At 38.1% G+C, this 18,770-nt stretch overlaps 1 protein-coding gene across 3 annotated transcripts in view; it reads left to right on the forward strand.

The window, feature by feature from the left end:
- The window catches only part of ENOX1 (ecto-NOX disulfide-thiol exchanger 1), a 360,202-nt gene that overhangs the window by 296,291 nt on the left and 45,141 nt on the right, over positions 1–18,770 (forward strand). For all 3 annotated transcript variants that reach the window (XM_065743988.1, XM_065743990.1, XM_065743989.1), the window contains one exon: positions 2,559–2,676. In XM_065743988.1, coding sequence (XP_065600060.1) covers positions 2,559–2,676 — 118 coding nt within the window. The remainder of the gene's footprint in view (positions 1–2,558; positions 2,677–18,770) is intronic.

An 18,770-nucleotide genomic window follows, 5' to 3' on the forward strand; every position in this document is an offset into this window, starting at 1 on the left:
TTTTTTTAATACGAGCAACTTACATACAGTCGGCTTACCTTCACATAATACAGTATGTCAATTGTTAGTATCACAGTCCTCAAAATGATTTTTCTCTGTCTCAAAATAAAAACTTTAGAAGGTAAGGTGCACTTATTTAATTATTTTGTAGTACACTTGTAAAATGAGTGTTGTACACTTAGTTTGAGAAACACTAAGTGCTGTGATATAAATCATTTGGATAACATTTTAAGTGCCCATTAACTAATGTTAAATTACAGTTGAATACCAATGGCACTAAATGTAACATCCACATGAATACCAAATGAATTCTTTATTATCGGTGCTATTATGGTGAATACCAAATGACTTCACAATAATGGGACACTTAAAATAAAATGCTAGCATAATTTATTGGTACAAACTGTATTTTGCATTTCGTTCACAATATTTCATAAAAGTAGTGGTTAAAGCCTTGGTTTAATTGGAAGCTGGGATGTTGGGGGTTGATATTTGTCTTATCTTTCTGAAAAGTATGAAGATTATGATTTGTTAGTAGTTTTTTTTCAAGTATGCTAAGACTATCCCTTCTTAAACTAACTTTTCATAAAGGGATGTGGTGTATCATCGATTTGCTGGCTACAAAATAGAACTAATTGACAAAAAACCAAATGTTAAATGGAAGAAATTGTTTAACAGTTATCTTTCCGGAAATTGTAATTCACTACTTGCTTTTTCAAGTATTACTGCCTTTTGTTCTTTGAAAAAGGAGAATAGGATAATACAAGCAATTGAAAAACATACAGTCTTTCAGTGAAAAATATGTTTTAGAAATGCCTATTTTTCATATACAAAATATGATGGAAATGTACCAAATGACAGCTTTGATTTAAATAATATAATCTAACCATGACATTATCTGATGATTTCTTAATTACCTGGTCACCTTCCCCTTTTTCAGACTTTAGTAAAGCTTTACTAGAAACCCGAGCACAAAGCAAACACTCATGTACATTAGCATTCTCTGTGGAAGATTATTGGCTTAGCTGATAGTGTAGAAGTTGATGTATCAAGGACATTTGTTCCCTCTTTAGGAGGGAATAAAGGGGAGGGAACCTTTTGTCTGCTCATGTATGTATTCAATATTCCCCAGAGAAAGAAACTGCGAGTGGCATTTTCCAATGAAGAAATAAGCTTGCTAAGTTTTTCCAGATATGTCACTTATCAGATGAGATACTGGTTGACAATTAACCATTTTAGTCTGTTTTTTTTTTTTTAATCTGAAATTACTTTGGTGTAAAACACCCACTAATTAGCCTCCTTGCCTTTGCTGTGATTAATGGGCATATATGCATTTATCAGAGCATTTCAGGTCTCCTGATGAACCATGGGCACAGATCAAGGGAAACGCCTTTCCTTTTTCACACAGTCCTTCACTGGCGGCTTATTGTTAATCGTGTAGAGCCGTGGTTGGACTCTTCAATTCCATTTCCTCCTTCTTTGAGCTTCTTCCTTGTTTCAAAGATTTCAAACCACCTCTTTGGGAATTAGGCTCTTTGTTGGCAGAAAAATTAGCTGTCTGCAGGCTGAAAAGGCCTACACTAATCATGGTGCATCATCCCCGTGTTACACCTGACAGGATTATTAGGACAAAATAGAGTTCTCTCAATCTTCTCAGTGCAGCCTTTAAAAAGCCAGCCACTGCACCAATGCTGTCCTTTCTGCAGGGAACAAAGACTGTCTAGACTCCCACAAATCCCTCATGTCTGATGATCCTTTCCCCAAGGAGGCACGCACTGTCTTCCTGCTGCCTGCCCTTGTGGCGGTCATCCAGACATCAAGCACTTGTTTCCCGTCATGATGCAGAAACTTTCAGGACAGTGCTGTCAGGCTGGGTCTTTCAAATCCAAGGCAATCTGGGAATTGGAGGATGGAGGAGAGACTGCTTTGGTCAGCATCTGACACCTAAAATATAGGATGCTCCATCACCACTGTCTGTTCCCAGCTGCCCTTACAGTCAGCAGGGAGAACTAGGCACTTTTAGAGTGCAGTTAATCTGATTTTTTATAGTTATGTGATAGATATGAATTACTCAAAATGCTTGGGCTTTTTATATTTCTGTGAAAGATGTCTATAGGAACTAGTTTTAGTGGAGAAACATACATTTGAACAGAGGAATCCTTCCCCATGTGACAGAATTGAGAAGCAAGAATTCCTTATTGCTCTATTATTATTCTTTAAGAAGGATGAAAATTCCTCTAGCGGACTAATTCATATCAGTTTTAAGCATTATCTCTGTTGCTAAAATATTCTTCTGTGTTTTTCTGAACTAAATATCACCTGACATGGAGATTCACTTTCTCTCGTTTTCCCCAAGTGTTATCTTTGATAAATTCTATTCTTCCTCATGAAGAATTCTTCATGATACTGTTCTTATAAATATTCATAGGCAACTACATAAAATTACAATGATAAATTATGTATAATTAAAAATCAGAGCAGTTTTAAAAACAGATACTACTGATAAAGCGATAACTTTATGGAAGTTAACACTGACAAAAGATTATTTTGGATTTTAGGAGCTCCGAAATGCTCACAGCGAACAGCTCATGGGAATCCGTCGGGAAGAGGAGATGGAAATGTCTGATGATGACAGTGGTGACAATCCCAGTAAAAAGCTGAGAGTAGATGATTCAGGTAAAGACAAATCCCTCTGTAATATCTCTAAGTATACACAGATTAAAAAAAAAAAACAACTTAGATATGAGAAGCGACAAATTAATAGCTGATTATATAAAAGAGTGTCTTATTTTAAATCCTCATAAACTAGTTATCTGAGTAGCACAAGCTGTCTCTCTGAGGTTTTTCTTGCCTGCTATGATACATGGTGATGAAAACTCTCCCATTCTGCCCATGGCTGAAAGTATTAAGTGTCTTTAGTACACTGTTTGCAGTCTTGCATAATACTGTTTTATTCTATGGTTGTCAAAACAAACTTACTGTGAGACCAGTTGAAGTTTTATTACAATCAGTATTCTCTAAGCCTTATCATTCTTTGCAGTAAGCACACAATAATGTAGAGCCTCTCTAACTAATACACTATAGCATTTTAACTGTGTTTTGTGGAATTGAATTTAAGCATTACATATTTTGCAGTACGGTATTGTGTGCTGCATTAATCCAATACGTATACGATGGCTATCATGAAAGAAAGAACTACTGTGCTTGTAATATTTGGAAAGGAGAGCAACTTTTTCAGCCTCCTACAAGAATACCCAAGGTATCCAGTGTGGACACTCAAATTGTTGGCTCACAAATTACTGAATTACTGGTAACATAATCTGGATGGAACCTTTGCTTGATTTCTTGATATTGGGTAATGAAGTTATGGTCAGCTAACACGAAACTCATACTCAGAAAGAAAATATGCAGAAGCTGAAGCCAAAGAGAAACTACAAACTGCTATCTAGCAGGGAGCTTTAGAGAAGGTGAAGAAGGAGAAAGAAGTAAAGAAAGAAACTTTGAGTCTGATGAGGATAATTTTGGTCTATGCTTCTATATGTCGGCACCATACTCAGAAAGGAAACAATATCACCCATTCAGTGGGTTGAAGTGTTCATAGAGAAACACCCTGACTCCTCAAAATGCTGTGTAAGTTCAAATGACTCCAGAATTAAGGACCAAAGGAAGAAGTTTTACTATAGTATTTCTCTTGAAGGAAGAACTAATGTTTTTCCTGAAAGAAAAAAATGCATCAATAAAACCTGTAATGGATAGCCTTAATTTTTGCTTGGTTTAATGTGTGGATTTGAAATTTCTAGAGACCATTAGCACAATGTGTGGAGCTGAGACAGTGTCTCTGCAGGCAGAACACTGCTAGCAATCAGAGATTGTTTTGAATTTCTTATCGTTTTACCTTGACTATGTCCAATCTTGTGAAGAGAAGTCACTAGAATTAACAACAGGAAGATAGAGTCAGGAATACAAACAGCTTGCACTCCAGAAAAGGAGTAATGATGTTTTGAACTGTCATACTTATCAGTTCAGCTGGCTTTAACATATGCATGCCTAGGGCTGAGCTATGCAGGTCATTCTTTTTGCCTCTGATTAATAACACCACAAATGAGAAAGCATGTTTGTTTTTCTTCTGCATAAAGGGACATTTCTGTCAAATGTCTTGATATTTGAGATTTCTACTGCATTCCAAACTACTTCCATTTATTTGTATTGTTACAACGTGGCACTTGACACCACTCAGAGATGAGAGCAGCAAATCCAGAAGTGTGTTGCAGACTAAATAAAAATTTGGCAGTGTGAATCCACTTGAGTACTTGTCCATCATTCTCCATTGTATCATTCATCATCCTCTTGATCTTAGTGGAGATGATCCAGCCTGCTGCATACATACAGTCCTCCAGTTCTAAAATTACGTTTTCCAACTTCTTCTAACATTCCACTTTCAAGTCACGCATTTAGGTTTGATTCATTTGCCGCTGACAATAGGGGAAACTTGAAATTATTGTGTATAAAATATGGACAAATTAAGTAAGAAGAGGGCATTTACTTTTCATTTTTATGTACAGTATTTTTTAAATTATTCTTGTTGTTAGCCTTCTTCTTCCAGAATCACCCCTTTATCTCAGTGGAGTGGTTATTTCTATTTATAGTCACCTCTGTTTTACAAAGAGTGTTTAAGAGTCTTTCATCACAAAGAAACAATTCTACGTAGTAAGAAAACATTGTCACTCCTTATTTTTAACCCCTTGTCTTATAATGTTTGTCTAAATGGTTAACCATGGGGAAGACAGAGCTTAAGTAACACTGGAAGGATATTGTCCCTCTTCAATTTGAGTACAGAATGTACGCATAAATGCTTAAAAGTCTAAATCCAAAAATATCTGAAGCAACCAGACATGGATGAATTGATTTGGATAATTCCAGAGTTTTGGATTGCCCGTCCTGCTATCCTAAGGATTTTCCTGTGTAGTTTACTTTTCATCTTGGTCAATGTCTTGACCAATTTACTTGAAGGTGAAAAGAACATTACTGGGAGGTTACCATTCCCAAATCTCTAACAGGTGACGGACATTCCCCTTGTCTCTCACACTGGTGTCAGGTCTTTTATCATTAATTCACCCAGTTAAATCACTGATGTAAGAAGATATATTTTCAAATTAGTTCAACAAATTAGATTGGTTCCTAAGACCTCATTCTGTCTCACTAAAGTACTTACAGTAGTTTCGGCAGTCCTCCAGTGTATTTTTTTCTGTTACTCAAGCCTTTTCCATTCAGAAATAACACCACAACTGCAAGCTTTTTTACATAGTGTGGGGCTGGGTATTTCACAGCTCCTCGCTACTAGACTGAATTAGAATGGAAATTCTTCTCTACAATATCTGAAAACTATAATCCTGATAGAGAGTGGATTCCAGCCCACAACATTTCAAAACAGTGCAGCACATCTAGGTTCTGAGGCTGCGCATAGACCTCAGTGCCTGAATGTTATTCCAGACTTGCTGGACTTCAGTTTTCAGAGCAATGTTGCAGTGAGATGAGCCCTTGTACACAACAAATTCCAGGTATTTGGGACAGATGATGAAAAAAATGTTATTAGTTGTTTGTGTCCTTTTTTCAAGTTGTGGAAGGTATTAAGTCTTGCAGTAGAGCAGTTTGTGTTGTCTGTTAGAAATCTGCACATTGTTTGGGAAGACTCAGGTTTACTACATGCTTGAGACAGTAGGGAACAGTTCAAGAGGGACTTGCTGCAGAGTTCATCACTCCATGTGATTTGTGAATCACTGTGACTCCATTCAGCGCAAACTGAATCTGCAGGCAAAGTGAAGGCATCACTACCTGCTTGTTCTGTTGGAGAGCATCTCAAATGGATGGCAGGCCTCCCTAAACATCCCAAGGAACAGGGAAACCAATAATAAGTTAGCTGAGCTGGCATATGTGCCTAACTGTAGGAATCCCTCCCTCTTGATTTACAGACCAAAGTTTATCTGCCTTATGGGGAAAGATGGCAAAAGGCTGACCTGAAACTGAGTGAATCTGATCTCTGGGCACAGTTATTTATTCAGAACAATGTGTTTGGGTTTTTTGTTTTTTTCAAAATTCAGTCCTTAAACAGTGATTTTTCTGCATTGTGGATTTTAGAGTTTGAAATGGACAAGAGGATTGCTTAAGTAAAGCTGGGAAATTGCTAAGAAAAAAAAATATTAATTATGATTGGTAACTCAGTTAATATATTTGAAAGTCAAGGTGCAGCTACTGCAGCATTATATCAGGGAAAAAATGAAATTCTGTGCTGGAGTCCAGAGGATGTAGGAAAATCTTCAGAATGATCAGGATTCATGGATGCTTCATCTCCCACCTGCTGGTGCTGGGAGTAAGGATCCACATGTAAGAGCCTCCAAAGTAATTTTAAGAATTAGTGAAGTGAAGCTGCATGTTGTGGGAAAGAGCCGAAGTTCAGTTTATACCTAGAAGACACTTGTAATTTTATTTTTAAGGGGAGGTGGGTTAATCTCTTGCTTTTGCAGTTCTCTGTGGCACACCATTAATTCCAGCAACTCCAACTGCAGTGAGAGATGGCAGACAGCACCAGGGGAATGGAAGATACACATGGTGCTTGCAGAGGAACATGAGAAAGATAGAAATAGCTCTGCTATAGAACTCACACTAGGACAAATAATGTATACATAGTGTCTCAGCATCAAGTGGCGCAAGGATACTTCCTTCTATTCCTGCACTGCCTGTCTTGTCCACATGGATGATAAACACCTCAGAATAGGGATGTCTCCAGCCAAACATACTTGGAACAGCCCACTCTTTAGGACCCTGGAGCATTTCGCTCTTCTGTATTAGCTGTGATGATGCATCTGGACGTGAGGCAGAAGTGTCCCAGAAGACCAGCAGTATCCTGGGCTGCATCCAAAGAGGGATGGCCAGCAGGCAGAGGGAGCTACTGGAGCAAGTCCAGAGGAGGACATGCAGCTGTTCAGAAGGCTGGAGCACCTCTCTTATGAAGAAAGGCTGAGGGAATTGGTCTTCTTCAGATTGGAGAAGACCTCATTTCAGTATTTCAGTTCTTGAAGGCAGCTTATAAGCAGGAGAGGGACTGACTCTTGTAGTCTGATAGTGATAGGACAGGGGGAAATGAAATTAAACTAAAATAGGAGAGATTTTGGTTAGATGTTGGAGGAAATTTTTTACTCAGAGGATAGTGAGGGTCTAACACAAGCTGCCCAGAGAAGCTGTGGATGTCCTATCCCTGGAGGCATTCAAGGCCAGGTTGGATAGGGCCTTGGGCAGACTTATCTGGTGGGTGGCAACCCTGCCAATGGCAGGGGGTTGGAACTAGATGATCTTTAAGGTCTTCTCCAACTTTAGCCATTCTGTGGTTCTAAGATCTTAATAATGTGCTTCCCCTGGTGATCACATGCAAATAAAAAATTGTAGATTAAGCAGCATATGCCCAGTTTGGGCACACAAGATTAACACTGCCTTCCAAGTCAGGCCATCTGAGACCTCCATGTCAGGATAATGAAGTGCACCCAGGCAGGTGCCAAGTTTAGACATGGAAGCTCTTGACATCTTGGACAGTAGCCTGTATCTTAAAGTGTTCCTCTGAGCTGATCCTTGCTCTTCACAAAATCAGTGGAGTTAGTTGCCATAGGAGACAGTCCGGATGGCAGGCAGTCCATCTGTCAGGAGAGACTAAGTCCTTGTGAAAGTCAAGATGTGACAATTGCACCTCGTGCATGCAGCATAAAACAGGCTTTATGATATTGTCCTGAAGTGTATCCTGAAAGTTGCAAGCCTGGCAAGTCTTAAAGGAAAGCCTGAAACAACACCAAAGTGATCTGCTTGGTGCTTATTCATCTTTTTTTCCCTGCAATTTAATCTTCTTTTGCTTTCTTTAAGGCCTGTTTGAATGCGGAGATGCACATATGTGATGGAAACTGTGCTTTATAGCAGGATTAAGCTAGTAGGAACACTCTCTACAATCTTTTTGCAGCTAGGAATAGAAATTACTCAGCCCCAGATGTCTGGAGCTGAGCTTTGCTCTTCCTTTGCCTGACCTGGTGTCATGACAAATCTCGTGTCAGATCTTTGTCTTCCTACTGATTCCACGACCATGTTGTTCTCCCTTTCCTTTCTTGTAAACCTAATCATTTGTGGGATTTTCAGGGGGTGAGGAGCTTTTTTTTTTTTTTTTTTTTTTGCCTGTTTTCATGGGAGTTACTGTTCTAAACAAAAGTTTGACATACTCGTTCTGTCATTACTTCTCCATTTAATAGCTTTTTAATACAGATTTTGTAAAAGCAATCCTGATATTTAACAAGCCCATAATTTCCTTGTCTTCTTTTTAAACACTTGTTGGTAAAGATAATGTAAAATAGCAAGATGTATTTACTTTAAAAATTAATGGGCTGGCATGGGTTTATTCCTCAGATAAATCAAAACTCTTTCAAAGCCATTAGCAGCTAGTGACATAATCAGCCCTGTGGCAATAAGCATAGAAATACATACACAAGGAAAATAAAACCTGTAAGCAAAATCTGCTAACCAGGTTTTATGAGTTGTCTCAAAAAGATTTAGTTCTGAAAAACCAGACTGTCACCATACGGACTCAATCCCCCTCTCTGGACAGAGAAGACAGCTGAATAACCCTGTCTGGGCTCTGTGATTGGCATAACTTCCCTGTGAATGGCAACGCTCTGGAGACCTCAGAAACAATCAGCTTTACTCCCTGGGACCATCAGAGATGAACACTAGAAAGCAGCACAAAGTGATTACTCCCTTAACACAGGGATAGACTGCTCTAGTGCCTTTCCCAGCATGCCAGTTCAGAGCTGTTATCATGAGGCAGACTTCAGTATTGTACTTCAAAATGCATTCTGATTTTCCCACTTCTTTTACAAAAAATGGTTGAAGTTCAGGAAGCATGTAGTCAGAGGCTTAACTTTTGTGCACCCAGTTTTAAGTCCATTTGGTGATGCTACTTTTAGAGTAACTACATTTGGTAATGCTACTTGTGCAACTGAATTTAGCAGAAATATTGTGATGAATCAGGGCTGGAGACAGAATCACATAACCATAAATGCTGGAAGTAAAACGCTAAGATAATCTAGTCCAACCATCTCCCTATCCTCACCATGTTTGCTAACCGTGTCCCTCAGTTCCACATCTACTCAGTTCTTGAATATCTTCAGGGATGGAGATGCCATCACCTGGTTTGGCAGCCTCTTCCAGTGTCTGGCCACTCTTTTGGAGAATAAATTTTTCCTAATATCCAGCCTGAACCTCTCCTATTATGTCATGAAGCCATTAGCTCTTCCTATCACTGTTACCTGGGAGGACAACCACCACCTCACTACAATCTCCTTTCAGGGAGTTGCAGAGACTTGCCAAGCCTATCTGCCCTGGGGAACAGGACAGGCAGCCTCTTCCTCTCTCAGGTACTGGGTCAACCCATTGGCTTTGGGACAAAGGTCTATGCTGCTCCAATGGACCCAGCATTGAAGGGGTTACCAACCCAACATTCCATGTTTAGAGGAAATAGACACTTCGAAGACACTCCCCTGATATAGGTTTTAGGAGGATGTCCCGTTAACTACAAAACAAGTCTGTTGTGCTTTGATGCTTTTCAACTGCCAGAAATACTATTATCTAGATTACATTTTATTATGTTTTCTGGGTATTTTGTACTGATAAGGTTTTATGCAGGATCGTTACATATGAGAATAGATTTAATCCTGTTTTTAGTAAGCTTTAAGGACACTGAGGGATTATTTATGTAATAAGATGCAAAGTTGCTATGGAAAATGCTATAGCAACCTAACATCTTCACAAAACCAAGCAGCCACTTGTGACAGCAATCTAAATTTACATTTATTTTAGTGTCATTTTATTGACATTCTTAGTATCTCATTTTGACAGCATGTTAAAATATGTTTTGCATTCATGCTAGAACAAAATTAACAGCATGTTGTTGGAATGAAGATGATGCCTATAATTTTTGGAGATAATTTTAGCATATTTCATTTTGTGTAAATAGCATTAAAATAGTAGTGAAAAGAAGTTTGGGCGTATCCCCTCTGTAATGCAGCAAACAACGTCCATTGAAAGTAACATTTCATGAGTCAATGAAAGCTAAACTGATTTTATTTATTTGCTTGATATCTGAATAAAAATATTTTTAAGAAAGAAATGATTTTGTTATCAGAATTTATTTCAAATCCTGTGTCTTTTATTATAACTTTCCCTGTTATGGATACAGGCTATCATTTTTCATTGGGTTTCATAAAGCAGGGCAACATTTCTGAAGGCATATACTTGCAGTTTGGCAAGGAATTGCATTACTTGAATGGGACTTTTCTAAATCACAGAATAACAGTGTGCATTGCCCTGTAGGAGGTTAAATAAAAAGGGAAGGGAAAAACAAACACAAAGCACCAAAACAGGCTGAACTCTGTCCTGTGCTCATTGCAGTTAATAATGAGACTCCCATTGACTTCAATGGGAGCAGAAGCGAGCTCTGTATATTGATTTTCTCCAACCCCTTCTATTAAGAATCTTGAAGTGTGGCTGTAACATTGTTGAAGTGGGATGTTGGCAGCAAAATCAATAAAAGACAATATTAGAACATATGCTGTTTTCAGCTTCCTCACAATCTGATATAGCTGGTATTAGCATCCTTCTCCAAATTACACTTCATGCTTTCTATAAAGTGACCTTCCTTATAGTGCCCTCTCCAATATACAGCTTTTGTGCTCTTACTCTTGTATGTAGCCTTCAAGAGCATGAGCCCTATTTATAATAGTGAAGATTGTTGGTTCTGAAGAGAGCACAAAGAACAGATTTTTTCATGAGTGATTTCATGGGGCTCACAGCCTAAACCCTATTTCTGATCTCTTAAGAAAGATCATTTATATTATTGTTTGAACTAAGTTCTTGGCTTGGGGTTTTCTTAATAACACTGGCCTTCATGCCTTGTTGTTTTGAGGAACCTTTGCCACTCCAGGAAATTAGAGGAGGTTGTAGATATTGCTTGAGGTGGAGATGTTACCTTCTTATCCACTGACCTTCTTAATCCATGAAACATCAGATATTGCTAAGGTACTGGAATAGATAATGATCAAAAAGCAGAATCTTTTCCAGCATTGGTACAAGCTTCTAATCTCAGAATTACCATTTTGGGGAGCATCCCTATGTCATGAGACATGTAAGGTTGGCTGAAGTTTCCAAAACATTAAAAGCTTCATTTTCAAAATATACAGTTTCTCAGACACTGTGCATCCAGCTGACTGGCAGTCTGTGATGTGGTTACATGCCAGGAGTTAAAAACTCACCCAAGAGGATTTGTGCTTCAAGCTAGATCACTACAGAAATCCGCAAAACTACAACAGGCTAGTGGTGCTGTTTTACTTTGAAGAATGAATATTAGATTCAGAGGAATTTTGTGATATCCTGCTCTTTGGTTTTGTCTTAAAAACTATCTCAAGAAAATCAGCTTCTCACTGGTATCACACATCCATAGTGTAGCATTTTTATGAGCAGTATGTTGAAGATTCAATTCTGATTAGAGGTGTGTCATTTTTTTTTTTAGTCTCATTCAGTTTTACATTAATGGCAGAAAAAAGAGAAACCAAAGAAAAGTCATCTTGTACATGAAATGACTGACTCAGGCATACATTTTATACTAGTTCTCCACTAGTTCAAACATGTGACTCATTGAACACAAGCATAAGAATACCAAAGAAGTAAAATCTGTGTCTACATGGTTAAAGGGAAAGTTTTTCCCCTTCCCTTCCCTTCCCTTCCCTTCCCTTCCCTTCCCTTCCCTTCCCTTCCCTTCCCTTCCCTTCCCTTCCCTTCCCTTCCCTTCCCTTCCCTTCCCTTCCCTTCCCTTCCCTTCCCTTCCCTTCCCTTCCCTTCCCTTCCCTTCCCTTCCCTTCCCTTCCCTTCCCTTCCCTTCCCTTCCCTTCCCTTCCCTTCCCTTCCCTTCCCTTCCCTTCCCTTCCCTTCCCTTCCCTTCTTGCCATGCTTTGCCTTTTGAAGTTAGTTCTAATCTGTAATTTTCTTACCTTTCACTGGGAGGATAGCTGGCTGTCATTTTGCTTATTTATTCAGATCTCTGTATATTCATTGTATAGCAAGATGTTACTTAGGCACAGGAATGTGCTAAGCATGCTTTTGCAGCACTACTGCACCCAGTTATTGTTGAATGCTTCTACAGTTACCAAGTGTCCATCTTACGTGTCAGCCAGGGGTCTCTCTGAAAAGACTTGTGTGGTTGCTAGTTCACAACACTACTTTCTTCACTGTTTCTTTTTCATGTCAGCTACAGACAGAATTTTCTCTTAAATTTGTCCGAGTTTTGGAGACAAGTGTGTGCTTTCAACAGCTGAGGAAGAGCATGAGAAAAAGTAATACCTCTCCCCATGTTGTTCTATAATCAGATAGTTTTCTGTCTCATCGTGTTTTGTTGATAGGTTTTGAAATGCCTGTGCTGTTAGACCTTGATCCCACAAGCTACTGCCTGCTGTTCAGTGTTTGCACTCACCGTCTGCTCAACACCCACACATATGAAGTCCTAAGCAGTGGCTTACCCTGAAAGTCTGGTACAGGGAGTATTTTTCTGTTGTCTGTTTAAAGTTACATACTTTTTGCAAGTTTCAAAAAAAATCTGTTTCTGGAAGGACTGCAAGTACCACCAATCCCTCTATCTTTAAGTTCACGACACATTTTATTCTTCAGTATCTGAGAAAATACCTACTAAACATGTACTAAACATCTTGAGAAGCACATTGGCTTCAGTTTGCAAATAGTATATTGAAGTCAGGATGGAGGGGAGAAAGGAGGTATTGACTTGGAGATACAGTTCTTCTGCATAGTCTTCTATTCTCATAAGGGATAAGTTACTCATGAAAAAATACATGTGAATGTGACAGGCAGGAGATTCCAAGTTTCTTGGAATTATTGGAAGGGGTAAAAACAGTACTCCATATTTAAGATCCTTTTTTTTTTTTTTTTTCCTGAGACTGAAGTAACTGAGAAATTGTTTCAGCACTACATGCAATTTTAAAGAAAAATTAGCTCAGCATTCTAATCTAGTACAAGATCACACAGGTAGCTGGATAAACACTCTCCCACAATTCAAGGTACAGTAGAATTTTTAACAAAGGTTGTTGATCCTCACATTTGTATAGAGCACTTTGCATTTATGACCGGAATTTGCCAACTATAAATCAGAACAATTCAGAGCACTGCAGTCACCTGAAGTAGTCAGATCAGCCTTTTCTTATCCTAATGAACATGACAAATTGAGAGATTCACAGGAACACTGTCAGGTTTGTTTCCAAACAGGTTTGCTCCCAGCAATGACAGTATCTTCATATTTATTCATCCTACAGATATTTTTGTCCAAGTCGTCTCAGAGGTGCTAGACTTGAATGTAATTCCTAATTTAAATGTCAACAGTAGCACTACAGCTATTCATCCTATTAAGGCCAGTTTTTATTTTTTAAGTCTGAATGAAATTATGACCAATTAAGTTGATTCCTAATAAATAACTATTGGTAACCTACCTATACAGAGATTTACCTATGCATGGTGAGATTAAATATCCCAGGTAATCTGTGTATCACATGTGCGCACATACTTAAAATCCATTTATGACATCTACATAACATTAACATAAAATCTGTGAAACACTAACCATGAAAACAAGTAGTGCTTTTTCATTACTGATGTGGGTCATCAGTGCCACTTGCAATCTTCCCAGTAACCAATGCTTTTTCTTATTTGAGTGAGCCTATCCCTTCTCTCTTGAGACTGAAATCTTATGTGTCATTTTTAGTCTTACATGAATAGTCCTTTATTATTATTGATTAAAGGAAACATTCACTTCTTTGCTGGCATCCATAAAATACAGCATCTGCAGAAATGTCTTAATTTCTCAATTAGAAAAGAAAGTAAAAAAAAATAAAAGCAGAACCTCTAAAAGAGATTCAGCACTCAAATATGTTTAACCAAGACAATGTTTTTTCAATCAGCTATTGGAAAAGATGAAGCGTGTCAAAGTTATACCTCTGTGTTTTCTTGGGATGACTTGCTTCCTATGACTCTAGTTCAAGAGGAAAATTGAATAGGAAAACCAATTGATCAACCCCCAGCCAGCAGTCCACCTGCAGCAGGAGCAGGTTCTTCCCTTCCTGCTCCCTCTAAGTGTATGCCACGTCCATCGGGTTTGGTACATATCATGGGTGGCAATAGAAAAAATGTGCCCCGAGATGGAGAAGAAAAAAGGATCTTTGGGTTTTTTTTAGAGGTGACCTGGAGAAATTGTTCTCAACAGGGCAGACTAACTAATGTCTGTCAGAATACCATTTCCAAGTTACATAGATGCTGGTTCTCCAAAGAAATACTGTCAAGCAAAATAGACCTAAAATGTGACAGGCTTTGATATTTTTGTAACAAGGTGGTCTCTTCCAACTTATAACCATGCATTTCAGTAATGTGATGTGACATCTTTTTAGGAATAGTCCAAAGCACTTAATGCTGCAATTTACCTGCAACTAAACTGGGTAAGAGAGCTGGAGAATATACTGCAAAGTAAGTATGAGTGAGAGCAGAGAAAAATAACAACAAACGTCAGGGAAGTGGAAATTACAGGTGGACAAAGAGATGGAAATTTGGAGCTGGAGGGGGAAATGAACTGAACAGAACCAGCAGAGAGGAAAAAAGAGGAAAGTTTGAAGAAAGGGGTAGGAAGATCAGTTAAATTAGATTATCCGCATCTGTTTTAAGCCCTTCGAGAAGGTGAGTTCATTCTTCTTATCTCCTGAGCCACTTATAAAACTGCAGTAAGTAATCTGCATCTCTTTCCTAGGACTGGCTGAAACAGTGAGATGAAGTTCCCTTGAATTTTTAACTAAAAGTCTGAGTTGGGGAGAACATAGTGAAATACAGAGAGATGGTACTGATCCACAGTCTAGAAAGTCTGGAAGCCACTAATCAAGAAGTTTAAAGTTGAAGCTTTTCAGTTAATAATCTCTCTAAGGCTCAAAATAAAATGTCATGAGACTTATCATAGCATCACAGAAACTGGCAGCACCACTCCCTGGGGCAGTATTAATCCACTGCAGAACCAGCATTTGCATGTTACTTTTTGCACGCTACTTTGCTAGTTTTGTTATTAGACCCAGATGGTCTCTTATCTGCCCTCCTTCTCCCTACACCTCCTTTGCTTTTTGCAAAAAGATATGCTTCATTACACAAAAAATAATAGCCTTCATAAATTGTTTGGTGAGCCACGTGTGCTGTAAACCTGGAAGAGAACAGCACTAGTGCAGAAGTCTGCTAAGCAGGATTAAGTTTTGTGAACTGAGAAAATCTCTCTTCATAGAAGTGCTTTTGTTTCTCAAATGTTGCATATGTGTGTCGTGGATGGGATGGATAAAATTGCCATTAAATTATGGTAGAATTGGTAGAATTTTTCTTCTTTTTCTCCTTTTTTTTTTTTTGGCAGAATCCTACTGTTCACTAATTGGTCACCAGCAAGTTTTATGTGAATAGGGAGTCTGAAAATAATTCTCATGAGTATTCAGTTTGAACATCTGGCATCATCATGAATGTAACGGGTATAATGAGTTTCTTAGCATTGAATGTAAGCAGCATGGTGAGGAAAGGACTTTGAAGCAACTGCACCTGAATAAAGGCTTTTTGAAAAAGTAAATCTCCCTCCAGTGTGTGGGTCTTAGATCCCACTAACATTAATAACAATAACCCCTCCATGTATAGGATAATTAGTGCCCTTGGAGTTTAAATTTGCAGTTTCTGAGACATTCAAATGAAGTGTGCCTAACATAAGGACAAATGAGGAAATTGCTTCCTTGTTTGGTTTGGTTGCATTATGTCCGAAGGGGAAAGAAAAACAGTTAATGGCTAGATTATCTTATAATTGCCCCAAATTATTTATTTTTAAACCTTTCCAATTTTGTTTTCAGAGTTCATTCAGGCTAGTTCACTAGCTACTTTCAAGTTTTAACCACAGGGGTTATTTAGAAAAGCCAAGTGATATAATTTATTTGTGTAGAAACATAGGAGAACAGAGGAAGAGGCATATATTAAAGAATGCAGTATAGGAATAGTATCACTTTTATCTGATAATATCAGACATACTTCCATGCACCCATCGTTGACATGTGAATGCCAGTGATCAGTGACTTAGTAAGAAAAGAAAAGTAGAGAGGAGAAGAGACAAGAAGAGAGGAGAGGGGATGGAAAAGGGAAAAGGGAAAAGGAAGGAAAAAGAGAAGTGATGGAGAGGAGAGGGACAGGAGAGAGGGAGGGAGAGGGAAGGAGAGAGGAGGGGACCATAGCCACCTGAAATAGCCACCTGAAATATGAGAGAACTTAGGAGCTGGTCATTGTTGTGAAGTTGGGCTGAGAAGATCCTTCATCACCAAGGTGTAGCCTAGTTTTACTCTTTGAGAAAGTATCTTTGAGGTACCACCTCTTTTCCAAAATATCTTTGAGCTACAAGTGTAACTAAAATTTGTTCTCTGAGCTGTTTTTGTAGTAGGGTCTATGAAAGTTATCTGTGAGACAGGGGTAATAAGAGCCTCAAATTTCAATAGCTAACATATATCACAACATAGAATCATAGAATCATTTTGGTTGGAAAACACCTTCAGGGTCAAGTCCAATCACAGAGTTGTTTCCTACAAACCAAGAGGTGGCTACAAATACTGCTTTAACAGACAGGACTCCCTGGCATTTTAATTTCTTAATGTTTGGGCTGTTTGAGACTAGTTGGTGCCTTCTGAAAGAACCTGAAATCCTGAAGAAAACTAAGGAGCATTTAAAAGTTGTCTTTGCTAAAATTATTGTTAAATAATGTTTTGGGATGTTTTTTTTTGTTGTTTGTTTGTTGTTGTTGTTGTTCATTGTTGTTTTTTTTTCCATACAGCATCTCCTTTGTATATAATAGTTTCAGATATAATAAAAAAAAAAAGGATGCAATTATGGTTGCCTTCAGGCAGGAGAAAAAAACAGGCAAGTCCTCCTTAATGAAATGTAGCAGTTGGAGAGATGTCTAGATTCAAGAGATTCTTCTGTTTAGAGGGTATGATGATCTACACTGACATTCATTTCTATTTAAAGATTTCCTCTAGCACGTAACTGTAAAGACCAAGAATTTTTAGTACCTTTCAGATATCTGTACAGCATCTAGATTGGGGCTTATATAAGAGTTCTTACTATTATCTTAAAATCTTGAAACAGGCTTTTGTTACAGAATCACAGAGTATCAGCTAAGATCTTCCATGCTTTTTATCTGCTAAGACCATCTTCCTTACGAATGACAACTGACATTATTGCATAACTTACCCTGTTTTCTACAGCTTGAAGTCATACCTCACAACTCCCAGATCCTCCACAAACGTTTTCCCTTGCTGACTAGTTGTATTGCTTCACAGTTGACTAATCTGAAAAACAAACAAGCTAGACAGAGGCCAAGGATAACTTTTATTTTTTGTATTTATAGTTGTGAACTCTATGTCCTTATTTCCCTCCCTCTGTCTTTGTTCAGTCCCTCAAACTGAAAACTTTGAAATAGTCACTGTTTCTGGCAAGTTGGGTTTTTTGGTTTTTGTGGGTTTGTTTGTTTTTTTTTGTTATGTTGGACTTTTTTGTTGTTTTTTTCTTTTTTGACATTGCAAATGCTCTGCAATGGAATTGATGTAGGCAAACAATTACCATAATAGCCATCATTTTGACAGTTTTTGATGTTGTTCTTGTTGATGTTATCAAAAGGAGCACTGTATCATTTAAAACCTTATTTTCATGTCAGAAAATTAGGATAATGACATTAGAACTCAGGTGGAAGGAAACCTTGGGAACCTGCTCTTCATCTGTTATCATTCATGTAAACCCCGAGAAATTCTGTTAAAGAGGTTAGACCATAAGTCTTAAGATAAACAAATAAGAAGTTGTCAGTTTTATAATCCAGTTATTTGGGAGTACCTATAGGAAATAAAAAATATCTGTAGAAAAACTTCTGCTAGCAGATCATGGGGGAAGCCTATGCTCCTGAATTTACAAGAGAGTTTTCTGGTGTTGCCATTTCTTGGTCATTTGTTTCTCAGATTTTAATTCCAGATTGCTGCAGACCCTGAAGATAAGCTACTGCCTATGCATTTCAGCCAGGAGTGTCTCACGTATGTGAATTAGTAGATTGTCATTAATATTATATGTAGTGTTATAAATGTTATTAATGACCATGTATGTGTTAATAAAACTGCTAGAAATTTATGAATTCTCCCCAGGTTCTGCAATAACTATATACATATGAAATCAGAGGCTTGGGATGTTTGTTTTTTTTTCCTGGCCTCTGTCTGAGTTATAGAATACTACAATTATTTGTAATTACAATTATTTTCACTGTGTAGACTTTCTCTACCTCATCTTCAGAGGGCAGCTATTATGCATGAGGTTAGATACAGCCACAGAAAAGTAGATAAAAGTAGATGGCACAAATCAGTGGTGCTGATAAAAAAAGAGCACACACCTAACAGCATCTGAAATAGATGACCTAGAAAAGTAAATTGTTGTTGTTGTTTTTTTTCTCAGACATCAGTCTGAGACATTTTGAATACATCTTTAGACTTCAGTGGTTTTCTGATCAGCCAGACACTTCTTTTTTTTTATTTAGAATGGTGGTTTTGCTTTGGGTCTAATCTGGATCCAGTGCATGTAACCAGTGTTGGCCATAAGGCTGT

This window comes from Cyrtonyx montezumae, unplaced genomic scaffold (genome assembly GCF_038088225.1).
Source record: "Cyrtonyx montezumae isolate F1298 unplaced genomic scaffold, pur_monq_1.0 scaffold_3, whole genome shotgun sequence".
NCBI lineage: Eukaryota > Metazoa > Chordata > Aves > Galliformes > Odontophoridae > Cyrtonyx > Cyrtonyx montezumae.